The 23,278-nt window shown below is 42.1% G+C and overlaps 1 protein-coding gene across 7 annotated transcripts in view; it reads left to right on the top strand.

Moving 5' to 3' along the window:
* vps13a (vacuolar protein sorting 13 homolog A) overlaps positions 1–23,278 on the top strand; it is a 524,014-nt gene that overhangs the window by 346,024 nt on the left and 154,712 nt on the right. For 6 of the 7 annotated variants that reach the window (XM_041186720.1, XM_041186723.1, XM_041186721.1 and 3 more), the window contains exons 47-49: positions 15,719–16,007; positions 18,900–19,295; positions 20,266–20,370. In XM_041186720.1, the coding sequence (XP_041042654.1) occupies positions 15,719–16,007; positions 18,900–19,295; positions 20,266–20,370 (790 nt within the window). The remainder of the gene's footprint in view (positions 1–15,718; positions 16,008–18,899; positions 19,296–20,265; positions 20,371–23,278) is intronic. The other variant, XM_041186724.1, reaches the window with a different exon arrangement.

Below are 23,278 nucleotides of genomic sequence, written 5' to 3' on the forward strand. Positions count from 1 at the left end.
TGGCTTTTTAGGCAAAGGGGCAGGGACCACAGTCTCCCATAAAAATCAACTCAGTGACATAAAAGGGTAGTGAATGAGCTCCAAGACTTTGCGATGTTGCACAGAGGTCTTGGTGCAGGAGGTGGAGAGGAGGAGAAATGTCAACTATCCTTGGGACCAGGAGGCCCTCCAGCCAAAATTTGCAAAGGCAGTGGGATCAGATACCTGAGGTGGCCAATGTCAAGAGTCTACTCCCAAGGACATAAATGAAGTGCACAATAACATTCAGTTAACTCACATGAGTGGTCAAGGTCAGCAAATGCATCTTAAGAGCTATATCCCACCAACTGTCCCATTAGTCTCAGAGTATTCCATACACCACATTGCTATCACTCACCTACCAAAAATCTCTATCAACCTACCAAAAATCTCTATCAACCATGACTCTTAGCCAACATTTATAACTTCATATCACCCTCACACACTAAGCAGTGCTGAAAGCCTCACACCCACACTGACAGCCATTTAAGTATGAAAACATCAGCAAACATTGCACCATGCTCACTTGATATACTGTTGTTCCCTTGTAGAAAAAGATGGCACAAAACTGGAGGCAGAAATCCCCTAATTGGTGTGGCCAGATATAGCTGCTTATCCTTGCCCTTGAAAGAGACAACGGTTGCCATATTTGCAGTGGCCATGAAGATCGTGGTATCCTTGTACCTAATCCTCCTCCTCACATTCATTTATCCCTCATCCCAGAGTCTTCTCTGATTTGCAGGCTGCTGGTGGTGTAAGCATGCCTCTTGCTTCCCTGCTGTCGGCTTAGATCAAAACCCTTCACAGCAAGAGGCTACTAAATTAGCCATGTTTGTGCCAGCTCTCTGCAAGAACAAATCAACTAGTCCCAATCCCCAGCCCTTTCCCTGTGGCCATGAAAAGGTTTTCTCTTCAGGTGCTTATCCAATTGCTTTTTGAAAACCACAATTGAATCTTCCCTTCCCACATTCTTGAGCAGTGCATTCCAGATCCTAACCACTCACTGTGCAAAAACATTTTTCTTCATGTCACCATTGGTTCTTTTGCTATTCACCTTATATCAATATCCTGTCACATCCCACTATACACTATGGGGTTCATTCGTTCTAGAAAGTATACAGTGGTTCAATAGGTATGGAAGTGCCATAGCTTGGCATAGGTGGCATGAGGGACCTGAGGAGGTGGGTGCAAGAGTAGAGCATGGCGTAGGGGGCATGAGGGGACATAGGGGGAAATGAGGTGGCATGGAAGGGGCATGGGAAGTGATAGGGATTGTTTGGAGGGCGAGGGCTGCAGGGAGTTTGTGTTTTTTTTTAACTGGGATAAGGTCCCATAGCACTAAGGCTGTCTTTTTAAACAACCCATCTCTGCACCTGACAGTCCCCGTGGCTGCCTCTGCACTCACTGGGTTGGCTGGCCTGACTTCATCCTGCACCCGACTGCCAACAATGTAGATCCTGCCTTGTGGGCACTTTCTCCCAAGGCAAGCGGGCCAAGCCAGGAATGTTCCTAACTCCTCTACCAGCCTCAAGGATAAAAATCCAGTTTATACTTCTACTTATAATTCCCATGATCCTGTATGCCTTTTAACCACTTTCACAGCTTGCTTTGCCACCTTCAATTATTCATGGGCATATACCCCAAGTGTCTGTTTCTATAGCGCCCTTTGGATGGCACCCGTTATTTTATATTGCCATTCATTGATCACTTCACACTTGGCAGATGAAATTTAATGCAGGCAGGTTTCTGCTGACACAACCAGCTTGTCTTTGTCCTCTTGAAGTCTATCTCTATTCTTGTCACAGTTTGCAATGTTTCCACTTTTATGTCATCTGCAAAACTCAAATCTAGGTTATTAATATATCGAGAAAAGCAGTGGGTCTATTACTGATCTCTGGGGAGCCCTAATCTATTCCAGACTCCAGTCTGAAAAACTATTGTTCGCTACTGTTGTCGGTTCCGGTTGGCTAACTTGGTATCCATCTTGCCCTGTTTCTTTTATTTCATGACTGGCCTGTAATTGCTGAATTTTTGAATAAATGTGTAACATTTTCAATTTTGCAGTCCTCTGACACCAACCCTGTATTTAAGGAGGATTGGACAATTATGGACAGTACCTTCACAATTTCTATCCTTGTTTACCTGCGTACCATGGAATATGTCCTCTCTAGTCCTGGTGACTTAATCAACTTTAAGTACAGCCAGCATTTCTAGCACCTCATTATCAACCTTTAGCCCATCTAGTATCTCAACTACCTATCTTCTTCCTTGGTAAAGACTGAAACAAAGTACTCATTTAGTCCATTAGTCCTGTCCTCTGCCTCCATGCATAGGCCTAATTTTTGGTCCCTAATCAACCCCCTCCTCTTATTACTCTTTTACTCTTTAAATTTCTGTAGAAGACTTCCTTGATGGGCTGGAAAGGTGCTGATCAAGAATGTTCTCCTGGACCCTATCACTTCCCCCTCTCTGCCCTTTATGATATTACTATCCCAGTTTTTATTAGGATAATTAAAGACTCCATCTTACAGCTTTTGCACCTCTTGGGGCAGAATTTTCCATTCCCAGTGGCATCAGGAGTCATGGCGGGTGTGAGTGGACAATATGGCTGCAAGGCCAAAAATCGGTTTCATAATGATGTAAAACCAGTTTGCAATCGCCTGCTCTGCCTATCAATTGTGGGCCACCTCTCCCACTGCCGGACATCAGGAACTTAATTTTAATACATCTGCATATTATTATAAGCCCTGTTCGTTGGAATCATTCCCCACCCCCAACCCCCACCATGCTGGATCATCTGGGAATCATGCCAACTGTTCCACAACTGAACATAAACGACGTGCACCTGGTGAGCTGCACGTCACTCGCGACTTTGAGGCATGTTTGTCTACCTTGCTTCGGGCAACACTTGCAGTCATCAGCACCAGGCTTTGCAGGCAGCACCGCATCACTTTTTTAGGGGGGCTCACAGGCATGCCTCTACTTTGAAGACCTGCTGTAAGGTGGGGCTGGCTTTTCAATGACTGTGGGGCTAGGGCTTGCTTGGGGAAGAGGGAGAAGTGGCCTCTGGCAAGGGAAGAGACTGCAGTTCTAGGGCATTACTAGGAAAGGGAGGGTATTCCAGGTTGTATGCTGGGACACATGTTGACCTGTGCAAGTGGCCACGAGGGTGAGGACTGAAGAGGCAGACCCAGAGGAGATGAGGACAGATGGAGATATGAGGGTGTGTGTGAGACAGTGAGAGTGGGTGGTGATGTTCCTTAAGCTGGCAGTGAGTGAGGTGCCAGTGAATGTGTGATGGGCTTGTGAGTGAGAGAGTTTACGGTGATAAAATGGTTGCCTTACCCTGGTGGCACGGATGAGATCAACCATCTACTTTCTGCACTGGATGGCAAACCTCTTCTGTGCAGCATTGGCACTGACCACCTCTGCCACCACCTCCCAAGCTGGAGTGGTGACACTGATGGGCCTTCCGCGGCCAAAGCAGGGCTAGAAGGCACCCCAGGGATGTGTCATTGAAGGCTGCAGTCTTCTTGCCTTTTAGGCCATGTCTTCTGTGCAGCAGTCCTGGGCTGGAAGCATTAAGAAGTGTGCGAGCAGCTGAACTTTAAATGTGGCGCCTAACGTGAGGAAGCGGCGAGGTGATGACGTGGTGGGCGAATCAGAGGCCACCACCAGCACAACAGTGCATTTCCCTGGAATGCATGATTAATGAGGTGGGATTAGGACAATATGGCGCAAAAACCTGCCATTGTGGCCAGCAGGTAAACCGTCCTTTTTCTCGCCAACTACTGCACTTAGATCAAATCTGAGATGATTCCGTCCTTGGTAATTTCTCTGCAAATTTGCTCCTCTATGTTTTTCTCACTAGTTGGTGGCCTATAGCATATACCCAGGAGTAAAATGGTACAACTATTATTTCTTGGCTTAAAACAAAAAGTCATGGTAGATGGTGGTTTTTCAGACTGGAGGATGGATAGACACTGCTCTTGCACAAGGGTGAGTGGTGGAATTAATGCTTTGTTGATATCTATAAATTACTTTGATATTGAAATGAAGTGTAAGATTTCAAAATTTGCCAATGGTAACAAATTGGACATGTGGCAAACAGTGAGGATTATTTCAATTGACAGCAACAGGACAATCTATACTGCTTCATAAAGCAAAATATTTAGTCATTTTTAATACAAATAACCAAGTGTTTGGATATGTGACTAGATTGGACACCAGCATGGCTTAAAAAAAATCAGTTAATGGTTTTTATATCGGCCAATCCAAGTTGGAAATATTGGCTGGAATTTTCTAATTCGCCTGCGGCGGGACCGGTGAGCCATTGAAATTTCCGTTCACATTGGCGGGACATGGATAGATAGCAAAATGGACAGAAAAGTGGCAAATGAATTTACGGCAGAGAAGTTTGGGGTGATTCATTTTGGTAGAAGGGGTAGGGATGCAATATAGATTTAATGGCACAGTTCTATAAAGTATGCAGGGACATGGGGTTCGTTGTGCATAGATTAGTAGATAGCAAAGTATATCAGATCTTGGGCTTTATAATTAGAGGTGTAAGGGCAGCTCAATTCTTCACACCTCACAGACTTGCATTTTTCTCTTGCTTTTGGCAGCCATTTTCAATTTCAAGTTGGCTCGCATCATCATTCTCTTTCTCCCTCTTGGATTACATCCCTTGAATCTTCCTTCAGTCAACTTCCTTCAGCAGGTTCTCATTTTTTAGAATCTGGACAACCCAATTCAGCCATGCCTTTTCTTGATGATATTCACTAACAATCTTTTCTCCTCCACCATCCTGAAAACGGAGAGCAGCTGAGCTAACTGAATGAAGACTTGGAGTTTGGGGAAGAGGGGGGAGGAGGTGTTTGTTTCCTTTTTCTATCTTTCTCACCCCTTAGGAATTGATTCTAGTATCTAGTAAGTGGGTAAGTTCTGTTGTTTCCATAAGGTTTAAAATAGTACAGAAATTGGTGGTAAAGCTCATAAAATATGTCAAACACTAACATAAGTAAGTGATTAATTTAATTAAGTAATTATTTAAAACACATTAAAAATAGCAGAACAGGTGATGTGTCAAGGCTTCAGCATGTGGGACCTACTGGATAACATTGTGATCCAGGGCAAACACATCTGTAAATGTTTACAGCTTGGCTCAGAGTCATTGAGTTGCAGAATCTGCAACACATCAGGGAGATGGAAGTTACCTGGATGCTTTGCACCAGGAGGTAGTCCCACCACTTAGGATAGGGTCTTCTGATTTGGTCAGAGGTCAGGGGCAGGAGGGTGTGACTGCGAGTGTGGCAGGTAAGGGGACCCAGAGGGCAGGAGTGTGCGCCTCTGCAATTGTCCAATAGGTTTGAGGTTCTGTCAGCTTGTTTGGATGAGAACAGTGGTTACAGGATGGGGGATGAGCACACTGAACATGGCACCGTGGTACAGGAACCCTTTCAAGTGGGGGAGCAAAATGGAATGTAGTGGTAGTAGGGGACAATATAGTAAGGGGGATTGACACTGTTCTCTGTAGCAAAGAGCGAGAGTCCAGAAGACTGTGTTGCCTGTCTAGTGTCAGGGTTTGGTACATCTGCTCAGGGCTGGAGAGGATTTTGCAGTGGGAGGGGGAGGATCCGGTTGTCATGCTCCAAGTAGGTACCAATGACATAGGTAGAACTAGGAAATAGTTTCTGCGTAAAGGGTATGAAGAGCTAGGCAATAAATTGAAAAGCGGAACCTCAAAGGTTATAATCTCTGGATTATTATCCAGGCTGCGTGCAAATTAGCATAGGGTATATAAAGTAAGAGAGATGAACACGTGGCTCAAAAACTGATGTGGGAGATTGCGTTCTGGTTTGTGGGTCACTGGCACCAGTACCGAGGAAATTAGGCAGAGTACCCTTGGTACGATCTACACGTGAACCGGGCTGGGACCAATGTTCTTGTGAACCACATAACTAAGGAAGTAGAGAGTGTTTTAAAATAAATAGTGGGAGAAGGGATCAAATGTGGAAAGGTGTGTTATATTAAAAAGTAGAGACAAGATAAGACAGGAAAATAGTAATATGGGAACTGAGGGTCAGAGAATAGCAGCAAGAGACAGAGAGAAAGAACTTAAGAATGCACAAAGAATCAAGACTAGATGTTACAAAGATAACAAAAAACTAAACTTAAGGCTCTGTATCTGAATGCACGTAGCATTCATAACAAAGTAAACAAATTGATAGCGCACCTTGAAGTAAATAAATAAGATCTGATAGTCATTACAGAGAACTGGCTGCAAGATGATGAGGATTGGGTCCTGAATATTGAGGGGTAGATGAACTTCAATAAGAATAGGAAGCTAGGTAAAGTTGGAGGGGTAGTACTGTTAATCAAGGATGGCATTTGTGCAATAGTTAGGGATGACCTTGGTTTAGGAGATCAGGATGTAGAATCAGTTTGGGTGGCGATGAGGAATAGTAGGGGAAAGAACTAGTGGGAATGGTCTACAGGTCCCCTAACAGTAACCACAATGTAGGACAAAGTATACAAGAAGAAATATTGGGTGCTTGTGATAAAGGCTATAATCATGGGTGACTTTAATCTATATATAAACTGTAAAAATCAGATTGGCAGTAGCAGCCAGGATGACCTGGATAATATCCAGGCTTGGGCTGACAAGTGACGAGTAACATCTGTGTCACACAAGTGTCAGGCAATGACCATCTCCAACAGGAGAGAATCCAACCATCGCCCCCTGATGCTCAAAGGCATTACCATCACTGAATCCCCCACTGTCAACATCCTGCGGGTTACTATTGACCAGAAACTGAACTGGACTAGCCATATAAATTGTGTGGCTACAAGAGCCGTTCAGAGGCTAGGAATTATGCCCAAGTAACTCACCACCTGACTCTCCAAAGCCTGTCCACCATCTGCAAGACACAAGTCAGGAGTGTGAAGGAATAGTCCCCACCTGCCTGGTTGAGGGCAGCTCCCACAACACTCGAGAAGCTTGACACCATCCAGGGCAAAACAGCCCGCTTGATTGGCACCACATCCACAAACATTCGCTCCCTCCAGCACCGACGCACAGTAGCAGCAGTGTGTACCATCTACAGGATGCACTGCAGGAATTCACCAAGGCTCCTTTGACAGCACCTTCCAAACTCACGAACACTGCCATCTAGAAGGACAATGGCAACAGATAGATGGGAACACTGCCACCTGAAAGTTCCCCTCCAAGTCACTCACCCGGGCAGCCAGATCTCCGTAATGGCTATCAGATCTTATTTATTTACTTCAATGTGCGCTATCAATTTGTTTACTTTGTTACGAATGCTATGTGCATTCAGATACAGAGCCTTTAGTTTTTTTGTTATCTTTGTAACATCTAGTCTTGATTCTTTGACATGGAAATATATCGCCGTTCCTTCATTGTCGTTGGGTCAAAATCCTGGAACTCCCTTCCTAATAGCACTGTGGGTATACCTACACCACATGGACTACTGTGGTTCAAGAAGGCAGCTGACCACCATCTTCTCAAGGGCAGCTAGGGATGGGCAATAAATGCTGGCCTAGCCAGTGATGCCCACATACCGTGAATGAATAATAAAAGAAAAATGCCCAGATGAAGAGTTCATAAAATGCTTTCGAGAGATTTTCTTAGAGCAGCGCGTTCTGGAATCAACCGGAGAGCAAGTTATATTAGTTTTGGTATTGTGTAATGTGACAGGATTGATTAATGACCTCAGAGTAAAGGCACCTCTAGGTAGCAGCGACCACAAATGATTGAATTTTACATCCAGTTTGAAAGGGAGAAGAGTGGGTCTAAGATTAGTATTTTAAACATAAATTAGGGACACTATGTGGGCATGAAAGCTGAGCTAGCTGAAGTGAACTGGGATACAAGGCTAGGGGACAGATTAATAGAGAAGCAGTGGCAGACATTTAAGGGGACATTTCAGAATACTCAGAATAAGTATATTCCTACTATAAGGAAAAATTCTAAAGGGAGCACCCACCATCCATGGTTAACTAAAGAAGTTAAGGAAAACATCAAACTTAAGAAAAAAGTATATAACTATTAAAGATGAGTGGCAAGTCAGATGATTAGTCAATATAAAGAACAGAGAATGACGAAAAGGTTAATCAGGAGAACGAAATTAGAAGATGAGAGGAAGCTAGCTAGAAATGTAAAAATGGATAGCAAGAGTTTCTATGGGCATTTAAACAGGAAAAGAGTAGGAAAGTAAGTGTTAGTCCTCTAGAGAGTGAGAGTTGGGAATTAATAGCAAAAAATAAGGAAATAGTGGATGAAATGAACAAATATTTTGCTTGTGTGTTCACTATAAAGGATACAGAAAACATTCCAGTAATAGGTGTAAATCAGGAGGTGGAGTGGAGAGAGGAACTTGGTGAAATTACAATCACTATGGAAGCAGTGCTGAGCAAACTGATGGAGCTGCAGGCTGACAAGTCTCTGGGTCCAGATGGACTTTATCTTAGGGCTTTAAAAGAGGTGGCTGATGAGGTAGTGGATGCATTGGTGTTAAATTTTCAAAATTCCCCAGATTCTGGACAGGTTTCATCAGACTGGAAAGTAGCAAAAAATAACCCCTTCTGTTCAAGAAGGGAGAGAGGCAGAAAACAGGAAACAACAGGCCAATTAGCTTGATGTCGGTCATGGGGAAGGTGCTAGAGTTGATCATTAAGGAGGTTATAGCTGGGCACTTAGGGAAGCTCAAGGTAATTGGGAAGAGTCAGCATGTTTTTGCGAAGGGGGAATCATGTTTAACCAATTTATTAGAGTTCTTTGAGGAGTAACATGTGCAGTGAATAGAGGGGAGCCTGTAGACGTGCTGTACTTGGATTTCCAAAAAGCATTTGATAAAGTGCCACATCAAAGTTTATTTTGGAAAATAAAAGTTCATGGTGTAAGGGGTACCATATTAGCCTGAATAGAAGATTAGCTGGCAGAAAACAGAGTATGCATAAATAGGTTTTTGATTGGCAGGATGTGATGAGTGGAGTCCCATTAGGGCCTATGCTGGGGCCTCAACTTTTTACAATTTACATCAATGACTTAGATGAGGGGAGGGAAGGCATAGTAGCTAACTTTGCAGATGACACAAAGATAGGTAGGAAAGTATATTGTGCAGACGGATATAGATATACTGAGTGAGTGGGCAAAAATCTGGTGGATGGAGTATAATGTGGGAAAATGTGAAGTTGTTCAGTTTGGCAAGAAGAATAAAAAAACAGTATTACTTAAATGGAGAACGACTGCAAAGTTCCAAGATGCAGAGGGATCTAGGTGTTCTCGGGCATGAGCCACAAAAAGTTAGTATGTAGGTACAGCATGTAATCAAGAAGGCGAATAGAATGCTTTCCTTTATTACGAGAGGAATTGAACATAAAAGTAAGGGTGATATGTTTCAGTTATGCAGAGCACTGGTGAAGACCGCACCTCAAATACTGTGTGCAGTTTTGGTCTCATTTAAGGAAGGATGTAAATGCATTGGAGGCAGTCTAGAGGAGGTTTACTAGATTGATACCTGGGATGAGCGGGTTGCCTTATGAGGATAGGTTAGACAGACTGGGCTTGTTTCCACTGGAGTTTAGAAGAGCAAGGGGTGACTTGATTGAAGTATATAAGATCCTGAATGGTTTTGACAAGGTGGACATGGGAAGGATGTTTCCTCTGATGGTTGAGTCCAGAACTAGGGGGGCACTGTTTTAAAATTAGGGGTCGCCCTTATAGGACAGAGATGAGGAAAAATGTTTTCAGAGGGTTGTGTGACTTTGAAGGCGGTGGAGGCAGGATCCTTGAATATTTTTAAGGCAGAGGGAGATAGATCCTTGTTAGGCAAGGGAATCATACCTTATCGGAAGTGGATGGGAATGTGGAACTCAAAACACAAACCGTTCAGCCATGATCTTACTGAATGGCAGAGCAGGCTTGAGGAGCTGAATGGCATACTTCTCCTACTTCATATGTATAACAGTATGTTCTTAATTGCTCTTGTATTCTCTCCAACTGACTTGCTCTATATTTCTTCAGAATCACATTTCACAATTTCCTAGTTTTTGGTTTCCATTTTTCTCAAGCTCCATGTTTCAGCCCCATACGTCAAGGAATTCCAAAGTAGAGAAGTTATGCTGAGCTTTTATAAAGCTCTGGTTAGTCTACAACTATAGTGTTGTGTCTAGATTTGGGGTCATGACACTTTAGGAAAGCTGTGAGGGCCCTTGAGAGGTTGCAGAGAAGATTTACCAGAGTGGTTCCAGGGATGAGGGATTTTAGATTGGAGATTAGATCCAAAGCCCAAATATTACCTTGCCTTGAGCCATATTTTCAGGCGGTTTCCAGCACTACACAAATATCTCCTGCAATGTTTCTGGGTGCTTCTCCCCCTTGGTATGATGCAGCAGTGTAGTTTATGCTTTTGTTAATCAATGACCAGGAATAAAATAATTGCTGCAAGCAAAAGTTGCTATAGCATAGTAATAATTATGACTACCAGTTGGTCAAAACTGGAGAATAATGCCTAACATGCTCTTACACCCAAAAACCAGGGGCAGAATTTTTCGCCCAGCAGGCGGGCGTGCGCCTGACCCAAATGGGAGTGAAATAGTGCAAGATGATGTCGGGCGAGCGTCGCTGCCTGCTCAACCATTCAGTGAGTGGGCGAATAGGCCAGGTGGCCTTTGCATTTTTAACAAAACTTCATCTCTGGGTGGGATGAGGTTTCCAGCACTTACTAAAAAAAAATTCAAAAATTTTAACATCCTTTTTCCCATGTCCCTCTTCATGTGACTCAATCTCATGTAGGGACATGTTTATCTCAAATGTTAAAAGTTTATTTTTGTGTCCTAAAATCCATCAGCTCCCTGACCTAGCTCTGTTGTCTTCAGGAAGCAGTCAGTGTGTGCTCCCCGCGCGTGTGCACACCTCAGCACTCACACTCCTACCGTCCCCACCCTGGCAGCGCTGAGACTCCCACCGCACAACATGCCAGCCAACATGAAATCACAGTCTGAACCCAATCACAGGCAGCGGACAGTTTCGCAGCTGCTCCCAGGCCCGCCTACCGTGCCTGCCCAATGAGGGAAAAGTTCTTCCTTAGGAGACAGAGTCCTCTGGTGTGAGAGTCCAGAACTAGGGGGCACTGTTTTAAAATTAGGGGTTGCCCCATACATTCAGTTTAAGGGAGAGAGCGTTGGGTCCGAGACTAAGTTTTTAAAAATAAGGGCAATTATGAGGGCATGAAAACTGAGCTGGCTAAAGTGAATTGGCAAATTAGGTTTAGGGATAGGTCAATAGAGATGCAGTGGCTAATATTTAGGGAGATATTTTTGAATGCACAGAATGGATACATTCCAACGAGTAAGAAGTAGTCCAAGGGATGGACACACCATCCGTGGTTAACTTGTAAGGTTAAAGATTGTATCAAACTAAAGAAAAAGCATATAATTGTACAAAGACAGATGGCAAATCAGAAGATTGGATGGAATATAAGGAACAGCAAAGAATGACTAAAAGACTAATAAGGAGGGAAAAATTAAGAGTATGAGAGGAAGCTAGCTAGAAATATAAAAACAGATAGAGTTTTAATAAATAGTTGAGTTAACAAGATGAGTACTGGTCCTATAGAAAGTAAGTCTGGAGAATTGATAATGGAAAACAAGAAGAAGTCGTCTCTAGTGAGATAGTTAATGCATTGGTTTTAATTTTCCAAAACTCCCTAGATTCAGGAAGCATCCTGTTAGATTGGAAGGTGGCAAATGTAACTCCATTCTTTAAAAAGAGAGGGAGACAGGAAGCGGGAAACTACAGTCCACTAGAGCTTAATATCTGACGTAGGGAAAATATTAGAAGCTATTATTAAAGAACTTATAGCAGGGCACTTGGATAAGCTCAAGGTCATCAGGCAGAGTCAACATGGCTTTGTGAAAGGGAAATCGTGTTTAACCAACTTATTGGAATTCTTTATGGAAGTAATGTGCTATGGATAAAGGGAAAACGGTGGAGCTACCAAACTTCGGTTTCCAGAAGGCATTTGATAAAGTGTCACATCAAAGGCTACCGGAGAAAATAAAAACTCACTGTATAGGAGATAACATATTGGCATGGATAGAAGATTGGCTGGTAATAACAGGAAGCAGAGACTAGGCATAAATAGGTCTTTTTCTGGTTGGCAAGATGTAACGAGTGGTGTGCCACAGGGATCAGTGCTGGGGCCTCAACCTTTTACAATTTATATAAATTTATGTTTGGATGAAGGGCTTTAAGGGATGGTTGCCAAATTTCCTGATGACACAAAGATAGGTAGGAAAGTAAGCTGTGAAGAGGACATAAGGAGGCTACAAAAGGATATAGATAGACTAAGTGAGTGGGCAAAGACCTGGCAAATGGAGTATAATGTGGGAAAATGTGAAATTGTCCATTTTGGCAGGAAGAATAAAAGAAGTATATTATCTAAATGGTGAGAGATTACAGAGCTATGAGGTGCAGAGAGGTCAGGGTGTCCTAGTGCATGAATCACAAAAGGCTAGTATGCAGATACAGCAAGTAATTAGGAAAGCTAATAGAATGTTAGCATTTATTGTGAGGGGATTTAATACAAAAGTAGGGAGGTTATGCTTCAGTTGTACAGGGCACCAATGAGACCACATTTGGAGTACTGTGTACAGTATTGGTCACCTTATTTAAGGATGTTAATGCATTGGAAGCAATTTAGAGAAGGTTTACCAGACTAATATCTGGAATGTCTTATGAGGAAAGGTTGGACAGGTTAGGCTCTTATCTGCTGGAGTTTAGAAGAGTAAGAGGTGACGTGATTGAAACATAAGATCCTGAGGGGTCTTGACAGGCTGGATGTGGAGTGGATGTTTCCGCTTGTGGAAAAATCTAGAACTAGGAGTCGGTGTTTAAAAATAAGGGCTCGCCCATTTTAGCCTGAAAAGGTGGTGGAAGCAGAGTCTTTGAATATTTTTAAGGCAGAGGTGAATAGATTCTTGGTAAGCAAGGAGGTGGTAGGTTATTGGGTGTAGGTGGGATGCAGATTTCAGGTTGCTATCAGATTAGTTATGATCTTATTAAGTGGTGGAGCAGGCTCGAGGGATTGAACGGCCTACTCCTGCTCCTTATTCGTACATTTGTATGTTCATATTTGCAGAAAGGGAAGATCTTTAACAACCAGTAAACCTAGAAGCGCAGCGAATGTGAAGGCCCTGCAAATTTTATGACAGGTTCCATTTGAATTTTTTTTTTTGCTCAGTTTCCTGCTGGCAGCCAGCCAGATTAAGGCCTGACTGGCTGTTGAGCAGGGAGAACAGCATTGGTAGCCTCAGCAGGGGACAGGAAGAGAGGGAAGGAGGTACAGATTGTGGGCCAACCTGGAGATCGTGGGCTGAGGGAAGAGATCCAGGCCTAGCCTGGAAATCACTGAGATGGAAGAGAAGAGATACCAAGTCAACCTGGAGATTGCCAGATTAACCTGGAGGTTACCATGTGGGAGTTAGATCTCTGGGAGATACGCTTATCATGGCAAGTTAGCTGGTGGAGGGGATCAGGGAAAGAACCCCTGCTTGTGTTCCATTAGCTGTGTTCTAAAACACACTCAACCTCCTGAATCTGGCCATTCTTGCCTCTCCTCAACTCCCAGATTTCCCAGACCTACAGCTATTAAATCAAAATGGCTGCTGAAATCTGAGCTACGCAGCCAAACTAACACATTTAAATTATTTACCTGTTTCTAGAGAGTAAGGTACTTACCTGCTCCATCTCCCAAAATCCGGCCTGTTAATCTGGCAGTTGGCGCACACGTAGCAGGTATGGGTCGTCTTTCAGATTTTTAAGAATTAAAGCCTGCCCCTCTGCCACCTGCCCTAGCGGATTAAAATTGCTTGCCCCTGCCCCCACACAATTAAGGGTCAGCTGAAGACACCAAAAGTTATCCCTTTTCACCACTTTTCTTGACCTGTTCCTTCCATGTATATAGTATGAGTAGTTCTCTGAGATGAAACCTTGGATAAACCAGTTTCTTCTAGCTAAACACTGAAGACCAAAGCCATCCCCTTACACCCCATCTCCATTTGTGAAAATCCTTGTCTGCCCCTCAAATTGGTTCACCACAGAGGTCATTTTCAAACTCAAGCTAAGCTTGCTCAGCTTCCAACCCCATATTTTCTCCATCATAAAGACTATCTATATTCGCCTCCCTAAACCATCAGTTTCATCTCTACCTCAGTCCATCAGTTACTGAAATCTTATTCATGTTTTTGCTACATCCACGTTTGATTATTGCTTTTCCAGCTGGCTGTTCTCCACCTCCCATAAACTTTAACACATCCAAAATCCTGCTTCGCATATCCATTCCATTGGCAATCCCATACACCTGGCACCCCTTTCCTTACTGAGCCGGATTGGCTCCTCGTCATTGAATGCCTGCAATTTAAAATTTTCATCCTTGTGTTCCAATCCCTCTATAGTTTCAAAGTGACCTTCAGTACTACAAGCCTCCCCTTGTTTTCCCCATGACTGTGGCCTTCTGTGCACCACCTTGTCCCTTTGCACCTGTGCCTTTAGTCTACTTTGGCATTTCCTCTCTGAACTCATCTATATCTCTACTTTCCTCACCACTTTAAGGCACAGCTTAAATCCTACTTCCTTAGTTAAGCTTTTGGTTTCCCCTCTCAACTTCTCAATCTTTGGCTTGGTCCCATTTTTCTTTCTTCCATCTCTCAAATGTCTTGGGATGTTTTCTATGGGCAGGATTTTTCAGTCGGTATGCGAGGGCGGGCCTGACACGCCAATGCATAAAATGATGTGCGATGACGTTAGGTGTGCGTCCCGACGTCATTGTGCAGTCCCATGATATTTCATATGGCGGGTGCGCGCCGGAGTAGGCTGCGCACCTGCCAATGTGTAAATGGCCTATTAAGGCCATTAGCAAAGTAATTATTGTAATTGTTGACGCTGCCCATCCAACCTTAAGGCAAGTCCAAGTGGCCTTCGTATTTTTTGGGACCATGTTAAATAAATGGTTTAAAAATGTATTTAAATAATTTGAAAAGCCCTTCAATCTCCCAGAGGCAGATCCTCCCTTCTCCTCCCCCTGACCACACAGGTAGCACTGAGCGCTACTGCTCAAATCTTACGCTAGGTGGACCTTAATTGGCCTGCCTGCGTAAAATGGCAGCGCAGAGCCAATCGGGAACGGTGATCGGCTCCACAGCCATCTGCTCCCGCCGAGCCCGCCCGCCGGCTGCTTAGGCCTATGTTAAAGGTGCTATAAAAATGCAGATTTCTGCTGATGATCTTAGTTTTCAAGCAGAGCAGAAAAAGCTTTCTTGTAAATTTACTCATTTTATATCTGTTATCATACCCTGTCAAATTGCAGGATGCACTTGTTATTTGTATAATAAAAGCAAATACTGAGGATGCTGGAGATCTGAAACAAAAACAGAAAGTGCAGGAAAAGCTTAGCAGTTCTGGCAGCATCTGTGGAGCGAGTAACAGGATTAATGTTTTGAATACAATAATGACTTTCTTTGGAACTTCCAAAGCATTAACTCTCTGTTTCTCACTCCATTGATGCTGCCAAACCTGCTGAGCTCTTCCAGCACTTTATTTTATTTCTTTTTATTTATACTTCATGAAATTTCAAATACTTCATTTTAACACATTGTTTTTTGAATGCCTTTGCAGATCAGATCTTCGTTTGCAGCTGATAATGAAAGACAAGAAACTGTATGATCCCTGTGAAGCAATCACATTTGGTCATGTAAGCACAAGTACTGAAATAGTATTTCATCGCAAATGCCAGTCTTCTGGAGGTGATGAAGATGATTCGCTAATGATCAATATAATTGCAATGCAAGACACGCTGGCATCTGACAATCCTGATGAAAATAATAATGCTTACATTCTCCATTTATGGCCTAGTGCAATTCTTCAAAACCTTTTGCCTTGTACAGTCAGTGTTTCCTTAATAGAGGTAAGTTTGTCTGTGTATTTTATGTATGATATAATTATCAAAATTATTTTTCTCAGTTATTCTTTCCCCATATAGAGTAAAATCTTATCACCAGAAACAGGGACCCAGAGACACTATTACTCTTAAGAGTTCTGATTCACAAAATCTACTATCTACTAACAGAATAAACTTGCACATTCTCATCTTTCTTGCTCAATCATTTATTTCACTTCATTCTCATTAATGAAACAGTTAATTAATGCTCTTAACAGTGTAAAGCTTTTTTTGTGTTTCTTTACCTGTGTTTGCATAGAACTCTGATTCAGTTTAAAGTCATTTAATAAACCCTTCAACATTTTAATGTAATTTTTCACTTTTATTTAACCAACTTAAATGAAAAATTGATGTCACTGATCAAAGCAACCAGAACAATTTTCACAGTGTTGAATTTCAATTCTGAAGTATTATTTGTTTGTTGAAAGTCTTTAATGTGTGTGTCTCTTTTGACTGTCATATATCAGATCAGATTTGCTTTGCTTGCTATGACACTATGATTCAAAATGAATCAGTCAACACCTGAGTGTCTACCAACTTGTTATTCAGTAGTGGCAACTTTACTGGATTAAGGCACCTTTCTTTTCTATGCCCCTTTTGATAATTCTTCCATACAAATGCTGTCTGAAAGCCAACAGCCCAACAGATTTCTTGTATTTTAGAGAAAGCAAGATTGCCTACCAATCCCTGCTGGACTCATTGGGCAGAATTTTTCAGTTGGCGTGCGGGGTTGGGCCCAACACACCAATGTGTAAAAAGACACGCGATGATGTCGGGCGTGTGTTCTGACGTCATTGCACAATCCTGCGATATTTCGTTCAGCGAGCACATGCCGGAGTCGGCTGTGCGCCCGCCAATACGTAAACGGTCTGTTAAGGCCATTAAGAAATTAATTGAGGTACTTGTTAACGCTGCCCGTCCAACCTTACAGTTGGCGGGCAGGCGAAAAGGCCAAGTGGCCTTTGAGTATTTTAGGAAAGCTCATCCACGAGCGGGATGAGGTTTCCTAAAGCTCTTATTCAATAAATAAAATTTTCATCATAAATATAAAACATGTCACATCTCATGTGACACAGTCACATGAGGGAACATGTTTAAGTAAATTTATAACCCTTATATTTAATCATTTTAATATCAATTCAATCTCCCTGAGGCAGTTCCGTGCCTCGGAGATTGAAGCGCTCTTTCGCGCACATGGGCGAAAGAGAGTTGGCACTGACTCTCCCTTCTACCCCTGCCTGCACAGGTAGCACTGAGCACCGCCGGCCACGTATTACGCTGGGTGGGCCTTAATTGGCCTGCCCGCGTAAAATACTGGCACAGAACCGATCGCAAGCGACGATCGGCTCCGCAACTGCTCCCACCAAGCCCACCCACCATATGAAAAATCCTGCCCAGTGATGTTCGTAGCCTTTATAGGTGTTCAGTTTCTCTCAGCTACCTTTAAGTCATTTTTCAAGCCAGGCAACCCATATGACCCCTCTCTTAATAGAGAACAAAGTTGTGTTTGGGTCCTGATAGTAATGCTAGCAGCTGTGTCACTTCATAATCATCTCGTAATCTCATTGGTTGAGGTGCCCAAAGGACCTGATCACAAGACACATGACCTAAGATATACATTGGCTGATGGAAATTACACTAGCCAGCTTATAAACTAACTAGAACTTCAAATATATTTAAATCTTGATAATTTACACTTATATAATGCCTTTAATGTAGCAAAATGTCTTAAAGAGGAGATGGGTAAGTGACCAAAGAGCGGATTAACGATTGTGGTGGGGAGTTGAGGGGAGGCAAAAATTGGAAGAAAAGTAGTGATTGGGATGATGAGCAGTGAATGGGATTGGAGGGCAAATGACGGCCGGCTGCAGCCAGTGTTTTTAGTGTGAAGCTAGAAGGGGCACTCACCACTGTATGGGATTGGGAGACACCACTCTCCCATGTCTAAAAAGGATAGATTTTCTTAATCACAGATATTTCATTCATATTTGGAATATTAAAATATATTTGAAGAATGGAGTTTGTTTTACTGAAGATAAGTAACTTTAATTTGTCTATTATACACTTTACCTCCTCAACATTTGTTCTGTTATTTTGTAACTAAAAAGTAGTTTTGACATAAATCTCAAGTGGCTGGATGGCATTTGTAATGTCACTCATTTATATGGATTCTTGCTCTTTTTTTACTTTGGGGGGGAAAAAGACTTATTTCAGAACATTGAGAGAAACTCAACAGCTAATATCATATTAATAATTGCAAAACCTGCTAACCATTCTGGCTCATGGATTGCATCTTCCTGTCATTAATTTATTATTTTTCACATGTCACAGCACACCTCATCAGTTATACATATGGATCTTGTTATCCACCATATTTACAGCAGCATCATCTCTTACTTTTGTAAGTTGGTTATTGGAATTATTTCATAGTGTCTGGTAATACTGTCTGCTTCATTTCATGTCTGTGCCGCAAAAACCTTTCTTTAAAAAAAAGAGTGGATGAAAGCAAAGGCATGAATAATGCATGCAAAACTAGGAAAGCAAAACTGATTTTCGTATTTAATCCATCTATAGAACTCCCTCTCACCTTTTTCCCAATTTTCAGTTGTGTTCAAATTTAGCATTGTTATTCAGCTGTTGTAGCAGAATTATCTTAACAAATATCTAGTATAACCCAGCAATGGCTCTGATACTATTTCAGAAGTTTGTGAATTCCTTCTTGAAATAATAAGGCTACACAATGTTTGTTTGTCATCCAGTGTCTGTTAGAACATATTTTTACATGTGCAAATACACTGAACATGTTGAAAAAATAAATACAGTAACCAGAGGTATTTAAAAAAAAAACTCTTGTTGCAGGGAAGTTTAAACCAGAGGCTGACTCTAAATGAAGGATATTCTGCCCAGCTTCACGATGCTGTACTGGACAAATCCAAACTCTCATTGACTATTATTGACTACTTAGAACATAACTGGGCAGGAGAATACGACATCAAAAGCAATCAAACAGATATTGAATTAATCAAATTTAAATCATATATTGATGGTGAAGAGAGTGAAATGGATATTGCAATCCTTACAACATACAATGTTGGGCATGTGATGCTAGCATTGTATAGCCCCTATTGGATGATAAATAAAACTGGGCGAATGCTTCAGTATAAAGCTGATGATGTTCACCGCAAACATCCTTTGGACTACAAAAAGCCACTGCTTTTTTCTTTTGGATCTAAATGCTTTTTTGAAAAGAATAAGGTAAGCTATGTTTCTACTTTTTGTTATGCCTTACTAATATTTAATGCTCGTTTGTTTTACTCAAGTATTAAAAATAAAACAAAATTATAACATTGTACAAAGGATGTTATTGTGAGGAATTTTAACCTGCAAAAGTGCATGGGTTTAGGTGCAGGTGAGAGGTCTGTTATGATCTTGGCCGAGATCAGTAACTTGTTTTCAACAAAAGGAATACAAAGTCCCAGCTATTTATTGAAGAAATGAAGCCACAAGATTCCACGGTTCAAAACAAAATAATTTTTTTTTTACTTTACATGAGTCAAATAAAGCAAACACCAAGTACAAAGGTTGTATTTATAACCACTTATATCTTAAAACCCAGAATCAACATAGGTTAAACATGAATTAACAGACAAATTGCAATCAATTGTAAACTATAAATCACACATCAAATGACAGCTAAAACTAAAACAGATCTTGAGACAGAATTGGCTCAGCAGTCTGCTCAACATGCATGTTATCAATCTCGGTCACAAAGTGCTTCAAAATTCTGTCTTCCTCACAAAGAATTCCAGCTCCTCCTCTTCTCAGATTTAGCCTGATCATGAGCTGATGGCAGTATGCAACCAACAAGGGTTCCATGGGCATGGTCTTCACCAAAAAGGCACATGTCTGGAGAACCTCCTCAGCTCTACTTACGATGTGTGAATGGCGTGGATCCACCAATGTTCTCTTAAAAGTAATAGAATCAGCTGCAGCAACTGTACATTTGCCTATTCTCAGTTTCTGGATCTTGCCACTTTTCTTCAACTGCCACCCCAGTCCTAAAGTGTATTATGTCATACTTTGGAAGTGAAGTCACTGCTGTAATGTAGCAAACTTTGGTAGAACTGAGCATAATTAATATCAGCACAAAATATTAATTGAAATACAGTGACACGAAAACTGTGAAATTCTACCTGTTTTTAACAATAATACTTTAAAAATATAGGTTCAGCTTAGGATAACTGACAGCCAATTGTCAGATTCATTTTCTTTGGACACCGTGGGCAGTTATGGCTCAGTTAAATGCAAAGGACCAAAAAAGGAGTATCAGGTAAGATAATATAAGTACTGAAAATAGTGATCTATAGCAGATTTATATATTTTTGAAATGTGTAAATTATATTAATCCTATTATTTAAAGAGATAAGGCCCTGGCTTTTGGGCCTTCTTGCCAGTTTGTATTTTATTTCACCAATACATACGAACGTACGAATTAAAAGCAGGAGTAGGACACTCAGCCCCTCGAGCCTGCTCCATCATTCAATGAGATCATAGCTGATCTTATTTTAACCACATATTCCTGTGTACCCCCGATAACCTTTCACCCCCCCCTTGCTTACTAGAAATATATCTATCTTTACCTTAAAGATATTCAAAGACTCTGCCTCAACCACCTTTTGAGGAAGAGAATTCCAAAGTCTCTCAACACTCTGAGAAAAACATTTTCCTCAACTCTGTCCTAAATGGATGACTCCTTATTTTGAAATAAGTGATCTGGAGTTCTAGATTCTCCCACTAGAGGAAATATCCTTTCCACATTCGCCCTATCAAGTCCCGTTAGGATCTTCTATGTTTCAATCAAGTCGCCTCTTACTCTTCTAAATTCCAGCGCATACAAGCCTAGCCTGTCTAGCCTGGCCTCTCATAGGACAACCTGGCCTCATAAGACAACCTGCCCATTCCAGGTATTATTCCAGTAAACCTTCTCTGAACTGCTTCTAATGCATTTGCATCTTTCCTTAAATAAGGAGACCAAGGAGAACCAGATATATTCTTACCAATGCCTTATATAACTGAAGCAGAACCTCTCTACTCTTGTTTATTGCAAGGGGAATTGAATACAATAACATTCTATTAGCTTGCTAATTACTTGCTGCACCCACATGCTAACCTTTTGCAATTTATGCATCAGAACACCCAGATCCCTCTGCGTTTCAGAGCTCTGCAATTTCTCACTGGTTAGATAATATCCATCTTTTTTGTTTGTCCTGCCAAAATGGGCAACCTCACATTTTCCTACATTATACTCCATTTGCCAGATTTTTGCCCACTCACCTACCCTATCTACATCCTTTTGTAGCCTCCTTGCGTCCTCTTCACAGCTTACTCTCCTACCTACCTTTGTGGCAGCAACAATTTTAGCAACCATACCATCAGTTCCTTCATCCAAATCATTCATATAAATTGTAAAGAGTTGAGACTACAGCACTGATCCCTGTGGCACATCACTCGTCACATACATTCATGCCTACTCTGTTTCCTGTTAGCTAGCCAATCTTCTACACCATGAGCTTTTATATTCGCAATAACCTTTGATGAGCACCTTATCAATTGCCTTCCGAAAATCTAAGTACAGTACATCTACTGGTTCTCCTTTATCCACAGCACCTATAGAGTCATAGAGGTCTACAGCACAGAAGAAGGTCTTTTGGCCCATCAAGTCAAACAAATACCTAACTATTCTAATCCCATTTTCCAGCACATAGGCCTTGAATGCCATGGCATCGCAAATGCACATCCAAATACTTCTTAAATGTTATGAGGGTATCCACCTCTACCACCCTTTCAGACAATGAGTTCCAGATTCCCACAACCCTCTGGGTGAAAAAATTCTTCCTCACATCCCCTCTAAACCTCCTGCCCCTTACCTGAAATGTATGCCCCCTGGTTATTGATCCCTCCACCAAGGGGAAAAGTTCCTTCCTGTCTACCTTATCCATGCCCCTCATAATTTTATACACCTCAATCATGTCCCCCCTCAATCTCCTCTGCTCCAGGGAAAATAACCCCAGTCTATCCAATCTCTCCTCATAACTAAAACTCTCCAGCCCAGGCAACATCCTGGTAAATCTCCTCTGCACTCTCTCTAGTGCAATCACATCCTTCCTATAATGTGGATTCCAGAACTGCGTGCAATACTCTAGCTGTGGCCTAACCAGCGTTTTATACATTTCTAGCATAACCTCCCTGCTCTTATGTCTCGGCTAATAAAGACAGGTATCCCATATTTTTCTTAACCACCTCATCTACTTGTCCCACTGCCTTAAGGGACCGGTGGACCTGCACACCAAGGTTCCTCTGATCCTTGATACTTCCCAGGGACCTACCATTCATTGTGTATTCCCGTGCCTTGTTTGTCCTGCCCAAGTGCGTCACCTCACACTTATCCAGATTAAATTCCATTTGCCACTGATTAGCCCATTTGACCAGCCCGTCTATATCCTGTAATCTAAGGCTATCCTGCTCATTATTTACCACCCCACCATTTTTCATGTCATTCGCGAACTTACTGATCAACCCTCCTACATTCAAGCCTATCATTTATATATACCACAAACAGCAAGGGATCCAACACCGATCCCTGTGAAACCCCACTAGACACAGGCATCCAGTCGCAAAAACACCTCTTGACCATTACCCTCTGTTTTCTGCCACTCAGCCAATTCTGGATCCAATTTGCCTTGGATCCCATGGGCTCTTACATTCGTTATCAGTCTCCCATGTAGGACCTTATCAAAAGCCTTGCTGATGTCCAAGTAGACAACATCAAATGCATTGCCCACATCTATACATCTGGTCACCTTCGAAAAATTCAATTAAATTGGTCAGACATGACCTCCCCTTAACAAAACCATGCTGGCTGAGCTTGATTAATCACTGCCTCTCCAACTGTAGATTAATTCTGTCCCTCAGAACTGCTTCCAATAGTTTCCCCACCACTGAGGTTAGACTGACTGGCCTGTAGTTCCCTGGTTTATCTCTTCCTGCCTTCTTGAATAATGGTACCACATTGGCTGTCCTCCAGTCCTCTAGCACCTCTCCTGTGGCCAGAGAGGTACTGAAAATTATTGCCAACGCCCCTGCTATCTACTCCCTTGCCTCACTCAACAGCCTGGGATCTGGGCTTGGAGATTTACCTAATTTTAAGCCTGCCAGACTACTTTGAACCTCCTCCTTTT

Source organism: Carcharodon carcharias, chromosome 4, assembly GCF_017639515.1.
Source record: "Carcharodon carcharias isolate sCarCar2 chromosome 4, sCarCar2.pri, whole genome shotgun sequence".
Taxonomy (NCBI): Eukaryota; Metazoa; Chordata; class Chondrichthyes; order Lamniformes; family Lamnidae; genus Carcharodon; species Carcharodon carcharias.